The following is a 22,821-nucleotide window of genomic DNA, read 5'->3' as shown; positions in this document are numbered from 1 at the left end:
TTGTAGGCCAAGACTTTAAATGGCATTTGTGATAAAGCCATCCGATCAACTACAGATCCATTGATGAGCCAGTGTGCATGTCTAGAGGAGGTTCATTTAACCAACATTAAACCTGGGGAAGGCCTGGTAAGAACCAATCCTGGAATGTCCTGGTGATCCCAGTGCTTAATAGGTATTCTTATGATCACTGTGTATGTGTGTATAGCAAGATATTTCAAAACAGTAATATCCTATGGGAAACGGAAAGAGGCATGGTGAGGAACTCTGAAGGTTAATTGTCAGATAGTGTGCTGGAGTGGCTGCCAGAGATGGTTATACACATTAATAGGTTTCATCCCAAGTATTTTTTTATGCTAAATTGCTTCAGATTTGTGCCTTAACCAGGGTACTGAGGAATTTACCGGTGCTTGTGAAATCAGTCATTTTATTTTTGCAGGTTGCCTTAACCAGCTGTTTTTATAGCAGGGTTGGAGGATGGAGAAGGTAATGAGACATTACGTTTATGTTTTTAAAGACACATTTTATGTTTGTTTATAGCAAGACTGAGAATGATATGAGGATTTTTCAGCCTAGCAGGAGTATGAGAAATCCTTTTAAAAGTTCAGTGGCTGTGTAATGTTACTGAATCTTGATCATTCAATGGATGCCGCTTAGCTGAGTGCTGGTTATGAGAAACTGACTTTGAAATCTTGGTGAATTTTCTGGCTGGGGAACAGACATGTTAGAATGAGTTGGAGGGAATTTAAATTCTTGAGTGCATTTGTATTCCCTCCACCCCAGCCCCGAAGGCAGAAGAGATGAACACTTTTATAGGAAGCTTTACAGTGTTACTCTGCTATACGGTTTTACCTAGGCCACCGAATTAGACTATATCAGTCATGCCTTCTTGGAATTATGGGGACCTCTTTGTTAATGCACAAGCTACAGTGAAGCAGAGTCAGCCTGTCTTGGACTAAATAAGAAATGAGGAGGCAGATGCACACAATGGGATACTGACAGGCAAACAGGGAAGGGAATTGTCTGGAGAGGAAGGGGCAAAATACCCCAAACCATCTTGTATTTTTTCCTTCTAAGCAAGTGTGGTAACTTCAGGCAGATAAGCTGCCTACAACTCCTGAATAACATCCAGTTCTGTACAGCTCATTGAGTGCTTCTAACAACACATGTAGACAGGAGAAGTAGAAACATACTTGTTCATAAATGTACTGGTCACCTCTTGTGGGGAAAGCTAGACAATTACTAGTAATAGCCTGTTGGTGATTTTTTTTTTCATTTGGTGTTCATAAGGTCAACACCCACTTCGTCTGAGTTTGTCCTTGCTTTCACACTCAGCTTTAACATATAGAGCCACAAATACGTAGTTCTGTCAGAGCTCTTATTGCTGATGTCAGCGCTATGGTTACAAGGCCGTTTGTATATTGACTTGCCAAGGGAAATTGTAAAAGAACATGTAGGCAATATTTGTAGCCCAGCTGTGTAAGTGTGCTTTGTATGGAGAGAGCTGGTGGCCATCTAGGAAAACCTGTAATTCTCTAGTGCAGACTGAGCAATAAGGAAATAAAGTTTTGTTCAAGGCAAAAGGCAAACAAGGCAGCAAACCCAACAGTTTGGTATTACAACCCAGATGATATTTCTATATTGCCTTCCATATATTAGGTGTTTGAAGTCATTCTATTCTATTATAATTAATTACAGTAAAAATGATCTGTGAAGAGGTTTAGAATGTTGTAATATTAGACCACACACTTTTCTAGGGAAAATATGTGAATTGTCTTCTTAATAATATTTTGAGTCTATTGCCAACAGTCGTTTAATCAGATAAGTTAAAGTTGGTTGTTTGCCTTTAAACTTGTTTTTCATTTTCTACTTACATTTAGGGTATGTACATCAAATCAACTTATGATGGATTACATGTAATTACTGGAACTACAGAAAATGTAAGTGAAGTAAATGTAGATTAACTCAGGCTGTCTGACAGTATCTTTGAGTGAGTTTGTTTTTTTTACTACTTTCTCCTGTTTTACATATGACTTTCATGATATTACTGCTTTAAATACCCTGTGATGCATCATTTTGTTTATCCACAATTTGTAAATATTTGTGTCTGTGTGTTTCACTGTTAGTCTAATTAAACCAGTTTCTACAAGTACATGAGTTAGTTCAAATACTTGGCATGAAAGTAATTGCTTTAATAAGTTACTCTATCTGCTGTTCTGAGTGCTTATGGTATCATGCTTAACAAAGCCTTGAATGTATTTTCTCGCTGCTGGCAAAGGCAGTCTCCCCTAATGGGAACATTTAGGTGGCAGTGTGCTTAATTCAGTAATGAGTAATGAAATCAATGAGCTGTCCAGTGACAAAATTACTTCCAGAATAAAAAGACCAAGAGAAAGTAAGACTTTAAGTGATCTGCTGGAAGGAAATGATTGAGGCAGATGGCTGCTTATTTTATTCTTACATTGTGAGTTCTCTCTAGCTGAGACTTTATTAACGGTTTCTGGGCAGTCATTGCAGTGGACCTCTGGCTAGCAGCTGAGACTGGTGGGTGATGCTGTGGTGTTGTCAGACATGCCACTCTACAGGAGCAGTGGCTGAAAGAAACAAGAGTGAGGGATCTTGGCTTTTGCAGCAATGACTTTGTTTTTCTTTTCTTTTTTTTCTGAATATGAAAGAACCAGTGGTTCTGGTTGTACCCCTGCCAAGTCCAGGGGCCAGGGAGGAGTGAGTGGAAGTCTGTGCTTGCAGCTTAGAGTGAAAATGGAAAGCTTTTCCAGCTTTTGTGCTATTGCCCTTGCATGACTGTGTAGGAGCCACAACAGAGACAAAGTCCACTTTGACAGCAATTTCAACATCTGAATAAGATGAATGAATGTAATATTGACTGCTGACAAGCTGCCTGTGCATATAGATCTCATTGTGGAGGCCAGGATTTGGGCTGTACTGCTTCTGTAGCTTTGAGTGTTGACCTACATATCTGCTTTCTTATCAGCACTGGTTCTTCCTTTAGGAAAGTCATTACTTTGAGGCAAAAAATTTGACAAATGACTGAGATCTGCGAACAACTGATGTCCTTCTGGTGGCGTGCAATTATTTAGATGTGCCAGACTGGGTCCTAGTTCAATTTTCTTGCTAGGTTTGGAATGGTATTTTAGTAGCAATCACCAGGGGCCAGTGTGCTGAAATGCAGTGGAACTGCACCCCAAAATTAACAGTACTGTACATTGGAAGGACTGGGAAAGTCCATGCATTTCATACCAATCAGCTAAGAGGATTCCTGAGTTGTGCTGTTCTACTTGTAACTTCCTGTGTCACGTTGCCCTAGATGTAAACTTTGCTCTTTCTTCTATTCTCACAATGCAATTGCAGTGTCTGCTGTGCTAGCTGGTTCTTGTTCTAGGAGTCCTCTGTGTAAGGGTCTCCCACCCTCCCTAGACAGGCTATTGATCATCCAAAGGACATCTTGAAATGAGCTTTGTTTTTCACGAGCTTGACTTTGGCCCAGCATTTTTTCATGATCTTGGTTGACTCATATATGCAGCCTTCCACAGAGGCATTTCCTCTCAGAGGAAGCAAGAAGACAATGAAGAGATGGGGTTACTCATGATAGCTGGAGCCTCCCACAAAGTTCCCCATGTTTTCTTCCCTAGTTGCACTGTTTATTCCAAAGTTCCTTCTAATAAATACGTTACTTGAGCTCTGAAGGTATGATGACAAGGAGAAGGAAGTATATAACCCAAGTGCTTAGTGCTGGAATCACATGGCCTGCTGCCATGTGGTTACTCATGGGGTGGGGGGAATGGGAGGAGAAGTTGTCCTCTGACCAGGGTACAACATACCAAGATATAGTATGCCTGCGTGCTTCAGGTGTTGTCAAGGCTGATCAGAGTTGGTGCGTTGTATTGACACATTTAGCTGTTCCTCACTAATAGTTCCCTAGAGCTTGGTTTTTATTCACAGGAAATTATATTTTAAGGTGTATTATTATTACTAGATAGGTATTTGTAAAACATCTATCTATGCACATTTGATGTGTGCAAGCATATATTTTTATCTGTTCACGTTGATGCAGAGAGGTAATTTCACATTAAACTTGGTAGCTGTTATTTACATTGGGGAAAATGTAATGGATCTATTTTGTGGCTTGGAGAGTTTTGGTCCTTTGTACACTTGAAGTGTTACTGTATTTTTTTTTTTTTAATCGGTATACATTTATTTGAAAGCTAAAGTTTAAGATAGCTGCTGTGTTAGGAGAGAAGTCTTCTGTCCTCTCCCACTGCTGTCTCGAACTACAGTACAAACTGGAGACAAAAGGACAGTGGAGACAGTCCCATGATTTACGTGCAATTTGGCCTGTGGCAGATATAGGCTATGCCTTCTCCCTTTCCCTGTAGCTTTCTCAGTATAAAAAATAAATCATAAGTTGAATTCATTTGCAATTCTTAAGTTATCAACAGATCTAATGTGTGATCTTCATTATAGATACAACCTTTGACTTTGCTTGGTGAGGGGTGTTATGGGAGGGGGAAAAAAACCTGCTGAAGCACATGCCTCTTGTTTTCCTCTGTAGTCCCCTGCAGATCGATCTCAGAAGATTCATGCTGGGGATGAAGTGATCCAGGTTAATCGGCAAACTGTGGTTAGTAACAGCCTTACCAGCCTTCCCTTATTCTTGCTCTGGAAAGCTTGCTCCCTACAGGTTCAGAATGGGTGGGGTTAAGAGGTGGTTCTGGTGTTTTCCTATTGAAATCTTTGAGGCTTTTTAACGCTCTGTTTTCAAGACAGGTTTTATTCTTTGCAATATTTTGCTAAAATAAATGTGCCATATTTCATGTTTAAATGTGTGCATCATAATAAAATAATTCACATTGTATTTAAGGCATGTTTTAAGGTATGCTGTTGCCATCTACTGAAATGCAGATAAAAACAGCTTTAAAAAACCTCAAGGATTTGTCAAGTTGTTTGTATCTGGGAACTTATATAAAATGATTACATTTTTACATAGCACAGGTAAGGAATGCCTTTCAATGTGAGAAAGAAATGTGACAATTTACTGTGATTGCCTGTGTTACTCAATCTGAGCACATCCATGCCTCCTTCTATGACTGGAACTGAGATATAAAGAGCATTGCTTGGTATCTCAGTGTTTAATTTACAGCTTAAGCAGAGGTCTCTCTTTGAAACAAAAGAAAGAAAAACCTTCCAAAAAAAAGGAGCTTTCCAATTATTTTTTCATTCTGGCTTTTTGGATGTTTCTTTCTTTAAGTTCATATTAAAAGATAGTTTAACTTGGGAGATTTGGGGTTATTCGCCTTCAGAAAAGCAATACAAAACAAAATATGTCTTTTATTCTTTTCCAGGTTGGATGGCAACTAAAAAATCTGGTGGCAAAGTTGCGAGAGAATCCTGCTGGAGTTAGGTTGCTGCTTAAGAAACGTCCTACTGGCTCTTTCCATTTCACTCCTGCTCCGTTAAAGAACCTGCGTTGGAAACCACCCTTGGTGCAGGTAAGAAGCTGACAGCTCAACTCTAATACTGGGATAGGAATGCCTTGGTTGCAACTTGAAAAAAGAGAAATACTAGGAATGCTCCCAGGTACACATGTTTAACTACAGGTCAAGGAAGGTTAGGTGAAATGGCTGTCCTCTTCTGGCCCCTAGATAAAAGGGAGAATGTTCTTGCCTCCTCCCTTCTCTTTTCATTTGTTTTTTAAACCCAGATAATGCCTTCTTGATACACAAAGCAACTAGGTGTGTTGAACATCTTAATCTGTGCCACTGGGAGAACTTCTATGAGGCAAAACTGTTGAAGCCGCTGATAAGTATGGAATTCATCAGCATGGAGTAATAAATGCTTCCTCTGTTTAGCAGAGTTAATATGCTTTCACTGAAATAACTTAGATTATTCTATATATTTGTCCTCTTTTTAGTCCAGTGAAGGGTGGGAAATTGTTTTTCAAGGAGTTAAACTACTTGTTTAAATAAGATTTGATTGTTGGGCAATTCACAGATTGGGTAATGAGCAGGCAGAGAAAGTGACATTAATAACTCTTAACCATGCTGAGGAATAGCTTATTGTATTAGGAAGCTTAGGGCTTAATGCTTACAGAAGGAAATGACCTAATTGAATCTAAGCTGATTACCTGAAGAAAACCAGGGACAGTTCCTGTTCCTTCTTCTGTTCTGACAAAGGTCTCCCTACCGCTGAGAGGATAATTTATCAACCTGTGAAATGCCAATGGCTATCACAAGTGTTGATGCAGGCAGATTTCTCTCAGACTGGGTAGAAGATGCTCACTTGACTCCTTTTTCATCCTTCCTTTCACCAATGCCTGTATCTTGTGTTTGTGGGATTGTCTGTCGTTTAATCAGAGCCAAAGCTAAAAAAGCACCACCTTGTGAGTTTTCAAGGGTTACCCAAAGCAAGGACTGTGTTACCTGTGTGGAGAGCTGAGGTGCACTGGGATATAGGCTGTGCTGAGCAGGGTTTCCTTGGGGGAATGAGTGATTGGCGAAGCCTGTTGACAGTTCTGGACTCCAATGTACTGATCAGTAAAAGGCAGATGCTTGTGCAGGGATGCCATTAACTGAGTGGCCGAAGTGGAATCCTGGGCAGCTCCTTGACAAATAGAGGAGAGTGTAGTTCTCTTGCCTAACAAAGGTGAAAGGGTCCTTCAGGACTTTTCTCTCCTAGAAGCAGACAAGAGCCTGGCAAGATGCTGGGGACATAGAAGTGAGCTACAAATAGCAAAATGGCAAACGTGCTCAGAAGAGCAATACCGAATATATTTTTACTTTGCCTCCCTTACCCTGATTATACCCCTTGATGAAAATTGTGGTGAAATTTACCATGTTCCTGCCTGTGCCCCAGTTACTGGAATAAGAGTAGTTTGGAATAAGAGTAGCTTGGAATAAGAGTACTGTGAGTTGGCTTTGTAAGTATTGTGGATCATATCTGTGTTTAACCAATTGCATTCTTTTAATGAATCTAAAAATACAAGAAGGGATTTTGTCTTTGTTGCTTTTTCTGTCTATGGAATTTACAAGAAAAATAGAACTGGAAAGAGCAAAATATTCTTGAGCAATGCATTACCCATGATAGGATTTCTGTAGGAGGGACTGCAAAGCTAGCCAAAACTGAGGGTGGAGGAAAATGTAAATGCTAAGAGTTTCTAATGCACTTCTTAAGCATAGAAACAGTAGTTCACTAGGAGATAAAATGGTACTACTGATTATTGAATTATCTTTGAGAATGATAAATCAGTGCTCAGATGTTTGACAGCTGTCTCACATTTCAGACCAGTCCTCTGCCGATCACAAGTCCTTCAACCCAGTCACCAGAAAGCACCGCAGATACCTCACTGAAAAAAGAGAAGCCAGCCATTTTGGATCTGTACATACCACCTCCACCAGCTGTTCCATATTCTCCTCGGTATGCAAATAAACATGTACCACTGAACAAAAAACTCCTTTATTACACTTGTTTCTGAGCTGGCTTGCTGCTAGAGTTCTGTGCAGATGAGCTTGAGGAAACTGCAGATCTCCTAGACTTCTAGGTGTTTAAATGCCTAAACTGCCAGGATTGTAATAGATTTTATTATTAGAAGATCGTGTGCCATGTGCATCAGAGTTGTTTCCAAATCATGAATGGATGTCATCCCTGGTTGTGGGGTTATGTTTTTGATTTTGTTTAAATCCGATTGCACATAGCAAGAAGTCATTTTTGTCTGTAACTTTTTCCACTGTGGTGTGTATGTGTTTGGTTATTTGGGGTTTTTTTTAGCAAGTTAAGTAACTGTTCTGGGAGTTAGGACAGAAAAGTTTTAAGTTGTTAAGCTTGCAAGCTGTATAAACCAGGAATGTTCCCACTGAAGGGAAGTGAGGGTCAGTTCATTCAGGTTTTATTTGTTTTTATCCTTCAGTTTAAGCTATAAAAACACAGACCTGTATACACAGAAGGCAAAAAGGCAGGGTGAGGGGTGTGTGGCATGTGTATGCTATGGCTAGCTTTTGTTTGTTCTCGAGTCCTTGTTGAATCATGCCAGAACCCTGCCAGCTAACGTGGAAAGGTGATGGACAAAAGCATTTTGTCTCTCTCTTGCTTCGTGGCCTGTCCTGACGTTTTAAATTACATGTAGATAGCCCAACACAGAAACTATGATCCTTTACTTCAGGACTCTTATGGAAGGAGAGCTTGCCTCCTGTCATTTAAGGTCTGGTACAGTTTCAGAGGTTGTATTACTGTAGTCTTTGAGGCATTGCTGGCACTGTGGGGTTCTCCAGGGTAGGGGTCTCCTTGCCTGAAGTTGGACCCACTTTGAACTGCTGTCTCCCTGTTTTCCAAGTTTATGCATGCTCAGTTTTTAAAAAAACAAAACCAACCAACCAAAGTCTTGGCATAAAATCAAGCATAAAGCTTTAGCAGCTGAGTTGAGCATATCTTGGTCTTCATATTGTTATATTTCAAGTGCATTGGTGAATTAAAAAAGTCACAAAATTATATGTAGTTTCATATGCCTTTAGACCTGAATAGCTGTTGACAAGGAAAAAAGTAGTAATGCAAGATAAAACTTGTCCTGGGTGGTGTGTGGAAAGGGGGAGGCTTCTTGACTTAGGCTGTTAAAAAAAGCAAATGCGGGGAAGCTGTGGCAGCAAAGAGGAGAAAGGGCAGATCTGCTGTCTTCTGTTTGACTATTTAATTTCACTTCTGCATGTTTTGCTCTTCTCTTGAAACTGATGCATTCGTGTGGCAGTTTCTCACCATTTTCCCTGCCACTGTCCTCTTCTGTTCTCTTCCATTCCTTGCATGGTGCTTCTCTGGTTCACACTGGGAAGGCAGAGAGCAGTGGCTGATTTTCCTTCCCCGTGGCACAGTCTCCACATGGTGGTGTTGTAGGAGAGCTCTCGTAGTACATATGGTTGTGATGTAACACTTCTGTGCAGTTTTCAGTCCCTGAATCTCCATAAATAGCTCCTTCCCTTTCACTGAGCTCTAGCATTGTTATAGATGAAGAGCTGGAGTATGCAGTGCCAAGAGGGCTGTAGTGAATAGCAGGGCATGCATGTGCTTAGACAGTCAGCTGTGTATTTTTATGCCTGACTTGGCTGGTGATTGCTCTAAGCAGTAAGATTGTAGCATGCACAGGGAAGGGGAAAAAAATCTAAAGCAAATCCTAATTTGGAGTGTAGGTTTTTTCCAGTAGTACTCGAAGTACTGGTTCTAAAATTGGCTGGTTTTGGCCTTTGGAATGTGGGATTGCTCTGGGAAAGGAGTTCCTGCAGAAATTGCTTGAAATACAGGCACAGTATACATACACTAGGAATTTATTACTGAAACTCTGGAGGGGAGGTCTTGCTTTTGGATGAAGAGAGGAGGTGATAAATATTCAGTGGCAGTTATTGGCCTCTTAAAATGACTGAAAAGCAGAGTCCCTCAGAGGGAGACAATAAGTGTTGCCGTTACACAGAGATGGGTAAGTCTATATATGCACTGTTCTGTCACAACTGTGTACTGAACAGGCAGTGAATTTAGCTTTAGTACTCTCAGGGCAGAAAGATCTTATTTCTCAAAAGCTTTTTCAGGGGTGGTACCTTGAAACTTCTTTGTGTGTTAAATTCCTGGGTCATTAAAAGTGAATTAGCATGGGGGGGAGATTTCTTTTCTCCTTGGTAAATGTGTTTATAATGAAGTTATCTATGCCTGACTTAGGTTACTTTTTTTCAGCTTGTTTGCAGTACAATACCAGTTGTCAGGAGCATGAATAGGTGCTAGATGTATCTTTCAAACCTATTTGCGTCTGTAGCATGAAACTCTTTTAAGCTACTAACTGAAGTGAAATGTCCTTTCAGAGATGAAAAAGGGAGTTTTGTATATGGAGGAGGCAACAAACCCAGTCAGCCACTACCTGGGTCCAAGGGTGCTGAGTCCCCCAATTCTTTTCTGGATCAGGAGAGTCGAAGGCGAAGGTTTACTATTGCTGATTCAAATCAGTTGCCTGTGTATCCCATTGAAGCAAATATTCTTCCGGCCAAGATGAGGGAAAAAACACAATCCTATGGTGAGTTCATTCCTCTTTTGTCATTCCTGTTATGACAAACACTTTGGTCAGTTTGGAATAGTTTTAGAAAACTGCATATTAGGCTTCATGGATGTTAAGGGCAGTCTGTGCAAATTGTGAATGAAATAATGAAAATCTGAAATAATTTCACTTAGATGCTGTTATTTCTTTAATGAATGTCATTCAGCTGGTATCTGCTGCTACAGATGGCCATTTCCATGTGTATTTTGAATATAACTTTTGGGTTTTATGTTCACTGCTGCTGTAAATGAGCAAGAGTACGGCTGTTCAGTCTCAGCACATTGCTTTCTTGTATTTCAACACTGGAAGTATCCTGATCTGATTTCCCCCCCCCCCCCCCCCCGCAATTTAACTTTGTTGTTGTATTTCTCCCTTTGCTTAATTGTGAAAAGTATGATTTTAAAACTTGTTTTCCTAAGCTTAATGTAATTCCTCATAACCTTCTATGTTGCCTTCAGGAAAACCTCGTCCTCTGTCAATGCCTGCTGATGGGAGCTGGATAGGAGCTGCAGAGCCCTTCTCTAGGCCACGAGCACCAGGAAGAAAAGGCAAGGTTTTCAGTCTTGTCCCTCTTTCTCTTTCATTCTTCTCCAAAATTTCTTTGGGGTGAACTGGATGGAAATGTTTAAATTAGGAATGAAGAATTAGTGTTTGCATATTGCTGAACTGATCCAAGGTAACAGTTTTTGATTTTAGCAGGAATGCCACATGGTAGTTGTGAAATTTGTGAGCCTACTCAGTGCTGGGGCTCAAGCTTTTGTTGTCCTGTCTTAATGTTCTTGTGAGCATCAAAGAATGCTTAAATGACCAAGGAAGATTTATACTTGTCTCTTTATAGCACAGGTTTGCCATTTTGCTCTTACACACACCCTTTTCCTTTTCTTCTTCTTAATATTGATCATAAAACTGCTGTGTTGTTAAATCTTTCTGTTTGTTTAGCTCACTGTGGAGGTTGTTGAAGCAAGCTTGTTCTTAAAAGTGAAATGTTTAGGAGTTGCTTTTTTGCTGCAGCTTCTGTTAGAAATCAGCACGTTTTGCAGATGACACAGAATGGGAGACAGAAGCTCATAACATTGGGTGTTAGGTTGGGTGGCTTTTTTCATTCCCATACTTCTCTTCCCTCCTTGGCTTCCTTTTGCATCTGAAAGTCTACAAGTCCTGTTAGAGTGGGAAATAAGAAAGGATGAATATTTACTTTATTCTTGAAATCTGTTATGGAAAGCTAATGTGTAATTCTAGGCAATATAGAAGCTGATAACAAGAAACATTAACTTGGAGGGATATTGGAAGCAAGCTAAGTAACAAGTCTAACAGAATGATCACCAGGTGGCAGGGCTGGGTTTTGTGTGTATAGGTTTGGCATTTTTTTTCTTGGTTGGTTTTGCGTTTGGTTTTGAGTTGGCTGTTCTTAGCACTTGAAACGTACTTAAGTGCTGTGGGCTTGTATGTAAGCTGTATTGGGTCAGAAAAAAGACCTGTCTAGCCCAGCAGAATGTCTCTAGCAGCTGCTGTGGACAGTTGTCTAGGGAAGAGTAAAACCAGAGAAAGTATCACATGTCAATGGTCAAAACCAGGGAAGTGCTTACATCTTTATCTGCAAAATTGTTTTCTGTTGTCCAGAGTATTATTTGTAGCTTTTAAGTTAGTCATGAGTAACATACAGGTAAACATAAATTGAACTCTGGTCTATCAGCATATTCAATGACACATTACGAGAAGGTTTATTGGGTCTCAGTCATGATAATTATTTACATGAAGGTAGTCTGAACTAGCAGTTTTGTAATTTAACAGTCAAATGGTATTGTCTATGTGTGGTTTGATTTTGTTGTTCTTTGTGTTGCTTAAAATATGAAAGATGCAAAAAACCATGTATCTCTTGATAGCTGCTTATGTCGAGGTGTGTTTAGAAGAGTAACCAAAATCTAGGTAACTTGAACTGCAACCAGAATCTCTTTATCAAGATAGAAAATGTCAATGGAGGGTTTTGAAGTCAGCAGTAATTAGTTTTCTTCCTCCTGTTCGTGCAGGTGAAGATGTCCTCTGCAGGTACTTCAGTAATGAAAGGATACCCCCAATCATTGAAGAAAGCCCCTCCACACAACACCCGCTCTCAAGGCCAGTCTCTGACAAGCAGTTAGTGAGGGGAACAGATTATATTCGAGGCAGCAGATATTTTATGAATGCAGACCTCCACAACAGTGCAACAATTCCTTTTCAAGAGGAAGGTGCTAAAAAATCTTCTGTTACGTCATCCACAAAATCTTCCTCCACAGAGCCGTCACTGCTGGTCAGTTGGATCACAAGACTGAAACTGTTGACTCATTGACTGTTGTTCACAGGACTGTTACCAAGTGCCTTTGCTCATCGGTCAGACTTCTCTACTTTTCAGCTTCACTGACGCATAGTGACTAATGTGGTGTTCTTTTCCTGGAGAATCTTACATTTTTGCCTTTTCATTGGTGATTTTAGATGATCAGAGAGTTTTGTAGTGCAAGGAGGGAAGAAAGGTAAAGATCAAGTTCCTCTTCCTGGCCAAAAGCTGAGGGCATTTATTCCCCTGGAAATTAGTAAAATTTCAGTGATATAGAGGCCATGCATGACCTGAAACATGCATAATGACTCAGAGGAAATCATTGCATTACTGTAAAGTCCAGTGACACTTCAGTTGTCTGAATTCTTAGGGGCTGGTGTGACTGGCTGAGTGTCAGAATATGTAGAGTTCAGCAAAAGTCGTGTTATTCTCCTGACCAGGAAAGATAAGCAGGAAAGCAGCAGTTTCATGCAACTTAGCAATGCTATTGCAAGTACTGCATGAGATCAGCCTTGTGAGGAAGAAGTAGTAGTGTTGCCATTCTTTCTCTGATATCCAGAGATGTTAGGAAGTCTTAGGAAGAGAGTTCTCTTATCCAGAGATCTTAGGAAGTTGGACTAATTTAACTATAAATCAATGCAACCTGATATATAATCCATTTTACTGAAATCGCAGTACAGGTGAAGAGCACTGAGCAACTGCAGTTCTCATCCGTAAAGATATGTGGATTGCTACAACATACCAAGGAAATGCATCTGTAGAGGTGGTAAAAGAATATATATTTTTCCTTAATTGTTTAAGAATGATTTGCTGTTAACCAAAGTCAGTTTTTAAAGGCAGTCCTGTTGGACTTATGAGGACTTTTATAGTGGTTCAGATTTTGAATGATGTATTGTTTATGAAAAATATGTGCTATGATACATTACAATTGTAAGACCTTTTGCTATTTTCTATATAGCTCAAATTTTCTCCTCTCCAGAATTTTAAAGTAGCATTGGGTATTTTGGGAGGAAAATAAAACTTGTTTAACAAAATAAGAGGATATTAAAGAGGTATTGTTTAAAACTGAATGTACATAAGATTGTTGGTATGAAACAGTTATGTTTAATTTAAAAGTTAAATATAGTTGTATATATTTTTTACACTTAAACAGATACAGTTTGTACCTTCCTGTACTGCAGTACTGGGCACAGACTAGTCAAATGAAAAGAAAAAGTCTTTTGCATTCCCTGCTAATAAGACTAACTATTTTCGTAGATGATACGTTGCCAACAGCCTTTACTCCTTTGGCCTTGCTGAAAAGATGAAGAATTTATATCTAATAAGTGGGGGGGGAGGGGAGGGGGAAAGAGGTTAAATGCTAGTTTGGACTGGGGCAGGAATCGTATGTGATAACACAAGTTATTTATGGTATGTTAAAAACATACCATAAATCCAGCTGTGAAGATGAGGCCATTCTGCAGCAAGCTTATGAAGTGCTACACCCCGCAGAGACAGTGTGTTAAATTCAGTTCTCAATTATGTTTGATTGTGACTCACCGGTGATACAGTTGGAGGCTGGCCTGAGCCTTTCTCATCAAAGCAGATTATGTCTGTCTTGTGCCACTCTTCCCCACTCCCTGAGATGGCAATCTGTACTAGAGGCATGGACAAATACAGCTGCAGTGCAGTTGAACCCTAGAACAGTTTGGTCCTGCCCCTGAGAAGAGGACTGAAACTGCCATTGGTGTAGGCACTGTGGTGTAGTATAGCTGAGCCCCAAACTAACTGAACTGTTTTAAATTAAATCACAATTACTGAGCTAAATAAAAGTCAGGGATCTTGTCTAAATAAGACTTTAAAATGGAATTTTTGCTCGTTTTTAATGTCCGGTTTTCCATGGTTTAAGAATGGAGGTGACCATCCAGCAAGGGTGTTTTTTGGCTCAGGTATGTGCAAATAATGTCCAGATGATTTCTTTACCAAAGAAGGAAGCATGTATCCTGTATTTCCTTTCCTTTTGTATTTGTTATGGAATGTTAATAATACTAGAAAGCTCTTACCAAAGAGGGCTGATGGAGTAAGTGGGGGAGTCAGGCTCTGATCTAAAGGAAGGCTCAGTGTTGTGTTGAGAACAAGTGTGGGTGCTGTTGCCACTAGGTGATAATGCAATTGGTTGAATAAGCTGCTGCAGATGTGTAGTGGCATCTAATAAAGTCCTACATTTTTGTTTCAGAGAAACATTGAAGTCCCTCACTGCATGAACACCAAATGAGTGGGAAGATACAAGTACCTCACCTTTCTTGATGTCTGTGCACAACATACAGTATTAACCAGCTGTTGCTTACCAAATAACAACTTGGCACAGATCATGTAGTACTATTGTTACCAGGTGGGAGAAATGATACTGTTGGTATGGGAGAATGGTTTATGATGCTGGAAATACCCATAGCAGTGCATGTCACAACATTCCGAAGTGTAGGTATGTTTCTTCTTTACAGTAACAGCTCCTGTTAGAAGTTCTACTGGAGAGGTATTAAAAATTCATATTTTTCAGATTGTTCGTTTTGCATTTTAATCTTGGAGAAGGTGAAATCTGCCCCATCTTTGTGAAATATTTTCTCCTACCCATCTCTTATGCTATTCCTCTTTCTACCATGTTGATTGAAAGTGAGGGGAAACATCTGAAAAGTCTGAACTTTCAGATCTTTGTCCAAGAGGTTAAATTTGAAAGATATTGATTGCTTAATTTCTTACTGTGTATAGTGAATATAGAGAGTGTTCTATATTTTGGGGGTTTAAAAGGAAGACCCACAGATCTAGGAACCAATCACAGGTGGTGATATCTTTCTGGCTTAATCTGAGAAAAATGTAGGTAACAAGTTAGAAACTGTAATATGCAACAACTTGGCTTGTCTCTTGGCATTGAAGTACATGTATCTGTTATAACAAAAAACTATGCCAAGGTTGACTTCCCTAATGAGTACAACATATGTATCCAAATATCCTGCTGAGGTACAGCACTCTGTAATACTCTGAATATTCTGTCAAGGTAGCAAAAAACACCGTTAATTAAAAAAGATTGTAAAACTCACAAAAATAATAATAATAGAAAAGGTGCTTTTGCATATATGTATGGTGAGATTTCAGGAATGTGCACTTCATAAATACCGAACAGGCTTCCATTTTAGTCTGCAGAGTGTGCAAGCCAATTCCTTGTGTGTTCCCTTACATAATCAATTGCAAGAGAATGCTGTTCTAGATGGTGATGAGGAAGCGGAAATAAGACATAAAAATTAATAGTGATAGCTTTATAGACACAGAGTTCAAGGCGATTCTTTAAGCAATGTGTTTCCCCTAATATTATGGAATAATGATAATATTATGGATAATGAAATTAATGAGTGTTTGAATTCTGGATGGCCAACAGAGGTGACAAGAGTACTGTATTATACTGATTTTATACTAAACAATGAACTGATAACTCTTTTTTTCCTCCTAAGCAGGGCTGGTTTTAAAAACAACATATTCCATAAGCTGGCTGCTCACTTAACAGAAAATGAGAGAGGGGGATAGGGGAATTCTAAAACTTGGCCAAACCAGGAAACTGATGGTGAAGACTAGCTTTATAATTGGAGAGGATAAAAGCATTTCTTTTTTACAGAAATGGGTTTTTTTTTTGGTCCAAATCCTATGTCCTGCTTTATTGCATTCCCAACAGGGAGTCTTCATAAAATGCTCTATAGCTGCAGCTATACCCTGAGTTAGATGAAGTTAAACCCCCCATCAGGCTTAGACTTCGACCTCGATGATAAATTCAGCTCACACCTTTTTTACAGGTTTTACTTCCTCAAGAGCTTTTCGGCATTCATCAGTAAATTTTTGGAGTCTCTTCTGCATGATCTGGGCTGCAAGACTCTTGTGTGCATGCGTTCTCAGAACTGCCTTGGACAGTAGGATTGCCATTTTGGAGGAGCATGGGTGCTGGCTTGTGCTTGTGGCTTCTGGACTCAGATAACTTCTTTCCCCAGCTTCCACTGTATGTCCTAGTGCCACCTTCTCAGAGTTCAAAATGCCTGTGCCCTTTTGGAAATAAGTGTTCAGTGCTTTGAAGTAAACTGACTTTGTCCCACTGCACAGCTGTGGCTCCTTTCTTCTCTTTAGTCTGAGTTTTCCTTTGCACGTGCTGTGGCTATGGAGCACATGCTTTTTGTGGCCACTGCATAGAAATGCTTTTGTCATCTTTCAGGCTGCAAGGTTTTATAATGGACAAGAGCTCTCAAGAAAGCCATCTACTTAAACTGAAATGTAGGAAGAGCACTTCAAAAAGGCTCAGTTTGGAGAATGAAGGAAGAGGGGCCAGGCTAAGCTGAATATATGGGTCTATGTTGTGTTGAACACTGTTTCAGCTGTGTAGTGGTAACTGCAGAGAAAACAACCCACACAAGTGCTACATTCCTATTTGTTGCTACTGCTACATTTGTGTGGTGCTGGAATATGAAACGAGCAGTCACTCAAAGTATTTATATATAGTTCCACACATGGAACTTGAGCTGTAAGATGCATGACAAAAGCAGTAAAGATCTCCTGTCAATATATAATTTCACCAAATTCTACTGCCTACACTGCTGCTGCATCAGTTTAAAATAGTAACCCCTCTTTATCCTGTTGCCTGTGCCTTGTGAACCCAGCTCTCTGGCAAGTGTGTAACCGTCAGTTTTGCCTTCTCTTTTGGTAGTCAGTAACTGCTTGTGAGATTGTGTCATTCCCACAGTAGTCCAAAAGCTTGCTTAGTTTGGGTTACTCACGACTCAATCCAGAAGTGGAAAGTCAAATTTAAAACCAATATTACTGGGCCAATATCACTTGGAGTTGGGATTTTTTCTACATGTACTAAATATGAAACAGGCAGGAGTTCTCTATTGCGCATACTTTGCCAGTGGGAAATAAAATGAGGATTACATATTTGGTGGAGGAAAAAAATCCAGACCTTTGGGTGTCCTCCAGTTCCTGCCAGCGGGAGAAATATGTTTGTTTTAGCATGACATAGAATAGATGTAAACATTTATTTTTAAACCTCCCTGTGTGGGCACCTCATCTGATCACGATGATGTAAGCCACTGACTTTCCCCCTTAAGTGGTTATGGAGTTAACCTAATATATTTTTTGAGGACAGGGTGAAGATACCTTTTCTTAGGTGGTTATATGATTTGTTGCCTGGGTATGGAGACAAGAATTGACCATAGAACAAATACATAAAACAGTGTTGATTTACAAGCGGAATTGTGATTACAATTTCTGTTTGTTCCCCAGGCAGTGTTGAGGATGGAAGTTTACTGGGCACGGTGGCAGCAGCAGCCAAAGAATCAACAGACAGCCAAGTCCAAGTTGCAGTGCCACTCACAGCAAAGTTCTTTGGGGTTTTCTGGCTTATTTTTTTGAGTTTTTTTCCTCTCCTGTAAGTGTAGCTCTCTTTCAGTATGGATGGGTCAGAACAGCAACTGTTGAAACATACCTGTAGAGCAAACCTGATGAGATTGTGAGGAAGCAGGGGGCTGTGCTTGCTGCTGGCACTCAGCTACTGTATGTTTTAATATATTCTGGGAGTGCCTTTGTAGGTAATGAGCCTCCAGACCCCTATGACCTTTGCTTAGAGGCTTTATGGGGAAATATTTGCTGAGAGCTGTAGAAAATGCCACAGTCTAACCTCATACAAGTGTTTAATGGTTTTTCCAAGTAATCCCATGCTTCTCAGTGTTCCTTATTAACATATTCCCTCTTCCATCTCACATTAGCTGTTTCCAGTGCAAAGGCTTCTAATGAAATCCTCATATACTTTCAGTGAGAATGTTAATAATGCCAAGTAGTCACAAATGGGCTGTAAAATTTTGTGTAAAGTGTAAAAAAACCCCCAAAAAAACAAAAACCCAGAAAAAAAAAAAAAAAAAAAAAACAACAAATGAACAAAAAAACACACCCAAAAAACCAAAACCAAACCAAAATACAAGAAACCCTTTTTCAGCCTTACAAAAAACAACTTCATGAATGATAATGAAAGAAAGGATTTTCACTCAGGTGAAATGATCAGCCAAACTTCACCTGCTGCTAAAACAAATTGATCTGATTTCATTATATGATAGTAGGAAGCAGGGGCTGTAGTTCAGGTAGGGCAACTATGGTGTTTAAATTTCTTTCCACAGAACTTGAACAAAGGCTTTCTTAAGCATAACACAGCTCTAGCTGTGACTCTTCCCCAAGCCCACACAAAGTCCTATTGAACATACAGAAGTCTTAATATCTTCTGGCATAACTCTTGACTGCTTGTTTCTGGTGGGGAAGTTGGTATAAGTTGTTATAAAAGTGAGAAGGATGAGAGTGAAAAATAATCTCCAAAATGAATTATTTCCTTTCCCTTCTTTCTTCTTCCTCTCTGACCTTTTCCTCCCTACATTAAGGTCAAGGGACTTTCCAGGAATTTATTGCACAAACAGCTATAAAGCGTTTAATATTTATAGCATAATCTAGTCTTGTTTTGTTGTCTAAGATAGTTTTGGCCAGAGCTTTCCAGTAAAAATAGTGCTGCCGGCAAGACAGTGTTTCCAAGCTCTCGATTCACAAAAGAATTCCTCTCTGCTTAGTAAGCTATTGGCTTAGACTTTGCTTTGAAGCTGCTTAGACCACCCCAAGCAGTCCTTCACCCTTTAGCTCCAAACACATCAGCTTCTTATCGCTGGGGAGGAAGATCTGTTTTTTCTCCTTGCTCTGAGTTTTGTAACTCTGGATGCTCAGGCCCCGTTGGAGAGATGGGTGCAGGCCCCTTCCTATCTGCCCCTCTGCTGTTGTCTGTACAGCTGCTAGGCAGAGTGGGGAGATGAGAAGGCATGGAGGAACCCAGAAGCTAAAGCAGCAGTCCCTCTCTTCCTCCTGCTCAAGAGCTGACTGACAAGCCTCTGGTTCAGCTCTCAACTTCATAAAGCTTTTGGTTGAAGAAGAATAATTGTTCAGGTATTTGGAAGTAATAAATTCAAAGGCAGGAAGTAAAAATGCTTGAATGGATTTCATCTAATAGTTTCCCAGTGGAAAAGCTTGCCTGGGATGCTGCTGATGTGGCTGGGCATTAACCCTTAAAGCAGCAGGCCACTGGTGAGCTTCATGGCCCTCTCTCTGCTGTTGTGCAGGGGCTGGTCTGTGGCTTTTCTTCAGGGATGGACAGGACTTTTACTAACAGCATCTGCACTGTCAGCTTCTTTCTGCCATCTAGTCAGGTAGGGGATTTCCTTCCTCCCCCAGTGTGGCATTTTCACGAGCTGTGAGCCAGCGGAGGCTTGCTCTGTTAACAGGGAGAGAAGGGAGAGGCTGGTGGGGTGTGCTGGGTCATATACCTGGTCCTCATCAGCCATGTGGTATCCTATGGTGAGTACCCTGCACTTGGTTGTTGAGTGACTTATGGTCCCAATAAGCTGTAGGTCAGAACTGGCTTATGGATATACCTGAGTAGCAAAGGAATGGGGGACTAGAAAAATCAAAACCAGAGTAAAAGGCTAATGTGATAAGATACATGAGTTGTTCTTTGATTAGCAAAGTTTCTCTTCCTGTGGAAGTGTGGGAACAGTTTGTAGTGATGTTGTGTCCCACATCGCAGTGTTAACACAGAGGTAATGTGAAGGAGCCATTATTCAAAAACCAAAGTTTAGCAGTGTATAAGCTCCTCGTAAGGCACGGGCGTGATTCATTCACCTAGTGCTGTGCAGAAAGGCCTTCATTGGCGCAGAGTGGGCAAGTAAGTAAGCTGGGATTGTTGAGGAGAGACTGCAAAGTGAAGCACTGCGGCAGACACCTGGGGTGCTCATGCATGGGTGGGCCTTGCCACAAGAAAATGCAGCTACTGACTGGAGTTTAATGTTGCGCTGGAGATGGGCACGGTCTGTGTGTGGGGAATGAGGCCTCTTAGCAGCGTGTGGAAGAGGCTCAGGTTTCAGTATCGTGACTCGCTTTCCCAGTGGTTGACCAAAGAGGAGCAGTGTGATGGGAAGCCCTGATGAGAAGTACCCCCATTGCTATCAAGAAATGGTGGGGAACGAAAAAAACATCACTGGAAATCTGAAGCTCAGAAAACCTGAGCCCCTTCCCCCCACCCGCGGTACGTGGAGCATGTGACATCTTCTACAGATCGCTCCTCCAAATGTGGACTTCCGTCATCTAGTTTCCAATGAAGTATTTGACATGTTTTCAAGACACAGAAGATTTCAGGCACCTTCTGAACTCACACAGTGCTTGTGGCTCACATGGCTGGGTGTGATTGGAGTGAGTGGATTAGTCTGGCAGTGTTGAGAGTGAGAATTGCACCAGCCTGATTAGCTTGATACAAGCTCTTTGGGTAGGATATACATAACATCTTAAAATGAAGTGAATGTCAGTTATAAAAACACACAAAAAAATAAAAGCCATTAGTGGAAGAAGAGATACTGCCAAAGCATGGTTCTCTGGTTGTTTTTCAGTACTCTCATGTACCTTGCAGCCCTAACACAAGAGCCCAGGTAGCGTCTTAATGGCAAGGAGCACACTAGGTAACCCCCAAAGGCTTCCTTCTGGTGGTCAAAGCACAAGGTCAAGCAATGTTTCTGTTATTTTTCTCTAGGTCTTCAGTGACTTCCCATGATGACCAGTCCATTCAGTCTGTTGCCACCTTCTCCCTTTTCTTAAGTGAGGTGGCCTGTGGTGGTATATGTGCCGCTTATGCGTGTGGGCAGCAGTTGTGTGTTCCTCTAGACAGATCCAGTTTGGCTGCCCTTGCTAAACACCTTGGGCAGTTATTGCGTTGCCATGTTTGTGTACCTGCAGAAGGCGCTGTTGTGTTCCACATGCTTGTGCTGCTTTTCCACTCCAGGGTAAATGACCATTTCTGCTGAGTAAACAGATCTTGTCTGGCAAGAGGTTCTGCCCAAGGCAGCAATAGGTTTGATTCTTCTTACTTTTTGTGTCAAATCTGTTTGGCTTATTAGAGCCATTTCTGGTTTATGGCTGCAGGGGTGAAATGAAAATAGGATCATGTTGATGAAGAGGATTTGAGTGAACAATTGAACAAATGGGAAACAGACAAAGAAATTAGAGAAGTAAAATCAGGCACTATTTCTTAAAATTTGAGCAGTAAACTCGTATGTATTTTGCACTACTACATCTTTTCTACCCCCACGCCCCTCGAGCCCACTGTCTGGAAACTGTTAATATTATTATCCTACAAGTTTCTAGACAATGAGAATATCTTGAGTTTTCAAAATGTAGCTCCTGGTAACTTTGTGGGACATTTATGATCAAGCTGCTGCTTATCGTGCTGTTTTATTTGAGAGAGCAGACTGTAACATCTAGCTTTTCTGTTCCTTCGCAGCCCTCCCACTCTAAAACCAATGCACATCACATCAGGTGATGTGGCTTCCAAATTTATCAGTTTGCCATTAGATCCTCTTTTCACTGCCCCGTTTGGTGCAGTTTTTGAGAACAGTAAAATATGTTTTTTTAGAGGCTGGAGATACTGCAGTATATAAGCAAAGATAGATTCATCGGTTTGAGAACTAGAGCCGTTGTAAGGTAATGGATATGCTGCTGCATTTTAGATGGAAACTTGCTCTTCAAACAGAAATTGTGTTGATATGTACATGGACTGTTAATGACACTTTTGATTCAGATATGCACAAAGAACCATTTATGCGCAACTTCAGCAAAGTTCACGTGGAAAAGCTAAATCATCCAAGCCATCTGAATGATGCCCACTATTTAGTGGTTGTTTTCTTCAGCAGGCAGCTGGTGATTTCTCTTCCTGTATTTGGAGGGAAGGGGAAGAAAAGGAAGATGGGAAGAAGTCTCCATGGGGGGCGGGGGAGCCCTCTTGGTTCATATGTGCAAACTTTACAATTTCCCTGAGACATCTCTAGATTTGTAGTAAGTTAAAATATATACAGAAGATTGAAGAGGCAATATATGTTACAACTAGGTTATGAAGTGATTTAATTTAAAAATAATAATGCTTTATACACTTTTCAGGCATTATTTGCTTAATATAAGTTACATTTCAAGCAGTGCTTCATGGGGAGGACACGGGAGTTGTGCTAGGGCTGGGGACCGTTTACACTGGGTGGCTGCTCACCTCTCAAAATCAAGAGGTAAATTGTGAGATTTGGTGCCTCTCAGCCACCAGCCAGAAAATGGTAACTCAACTTATCTCTTATGCTGCCAATGTTCTAAACTTAATTTACTTGTTTATGAACATACGCTCAGTAGTAGTGAAGGGCTGTTTAATGCTAGAAAAAATCCCAGCTACGAAGTAGGACACACAGGTGACAGGGTTGGGTGGGAGCAGTTGTTTTGTGAACATTCCCCCGACCCATTTGCTGCAGGTACATCATCGTCAGTTTTCCACATGTAGGATGTACCTAGTTTCTTGTGGGATATTTTGTTTACG

General features: G+C 40.5%; 1 protein-coding gene across 2 annotated transcripts in view; it reads left to right on the top strand.

Moving 5' to 3' along the window:
• CNKSR3 (CNKSR family member 3) overlaps positions 1-12,401 on the top strand; it is a gene marked incomplete at both ends in the record, with an annotated part of 56,056 nt that extends 43,655 nt beyond the window's left edge. Inside the window, 8 exons of one of the 2 annotated variants that reach the window (XM_080615776.1) lie at positions 7-126; positions 1,878-1,937; positions 4,568-4,636; positions 5,358-5,504; positions 7,295-7,428; positions 9,846-10,054; positions 10,534-10,623; positions 12,103-12,401. In XM_080615776.1, coding sequence (XP_080471902.1) covers positions 7-126; positions 1,878-1,937; positions 4,568-4,636; positions 5,358-5,504; positions 7,295-7,428; positions 9,846-10,054; positions 10,534-10,623; positions 12,103-12,401 — 1,128 coding nt within the window. Of the gene's footprint in view, positions 1-6; positions 127-1,877; positions 1,938-4,567; positions 4,637-5,357; positions 5,505-7,294; positions 7,429-9,845; positions 10,055-10,533; positions 10,636-12,102 lie in introns of both variants that reach the window. The other variant, XM_080615775.1, reaches the window with a different exon arrangement.
• Positions 12,402-22,821: the final 10,420 nt, after the last annotated feature.

Source organism: Psittacula echo (assembly GCF_963264785.1).
Source record: "Psittacula echo genome assembly, chromosome: 4".
Lineage (NCBI taxonomy): Eukaryota > Metazoa > Chordata > Aves > Psittaciformes > Psittacidae > Psittacula > Psittacula echo.
The sequence above is the reverse complement of the archived record's forward strand: the minus strand, read 5'-3'. Positions and strand labels throughout refer to the sequence as shown.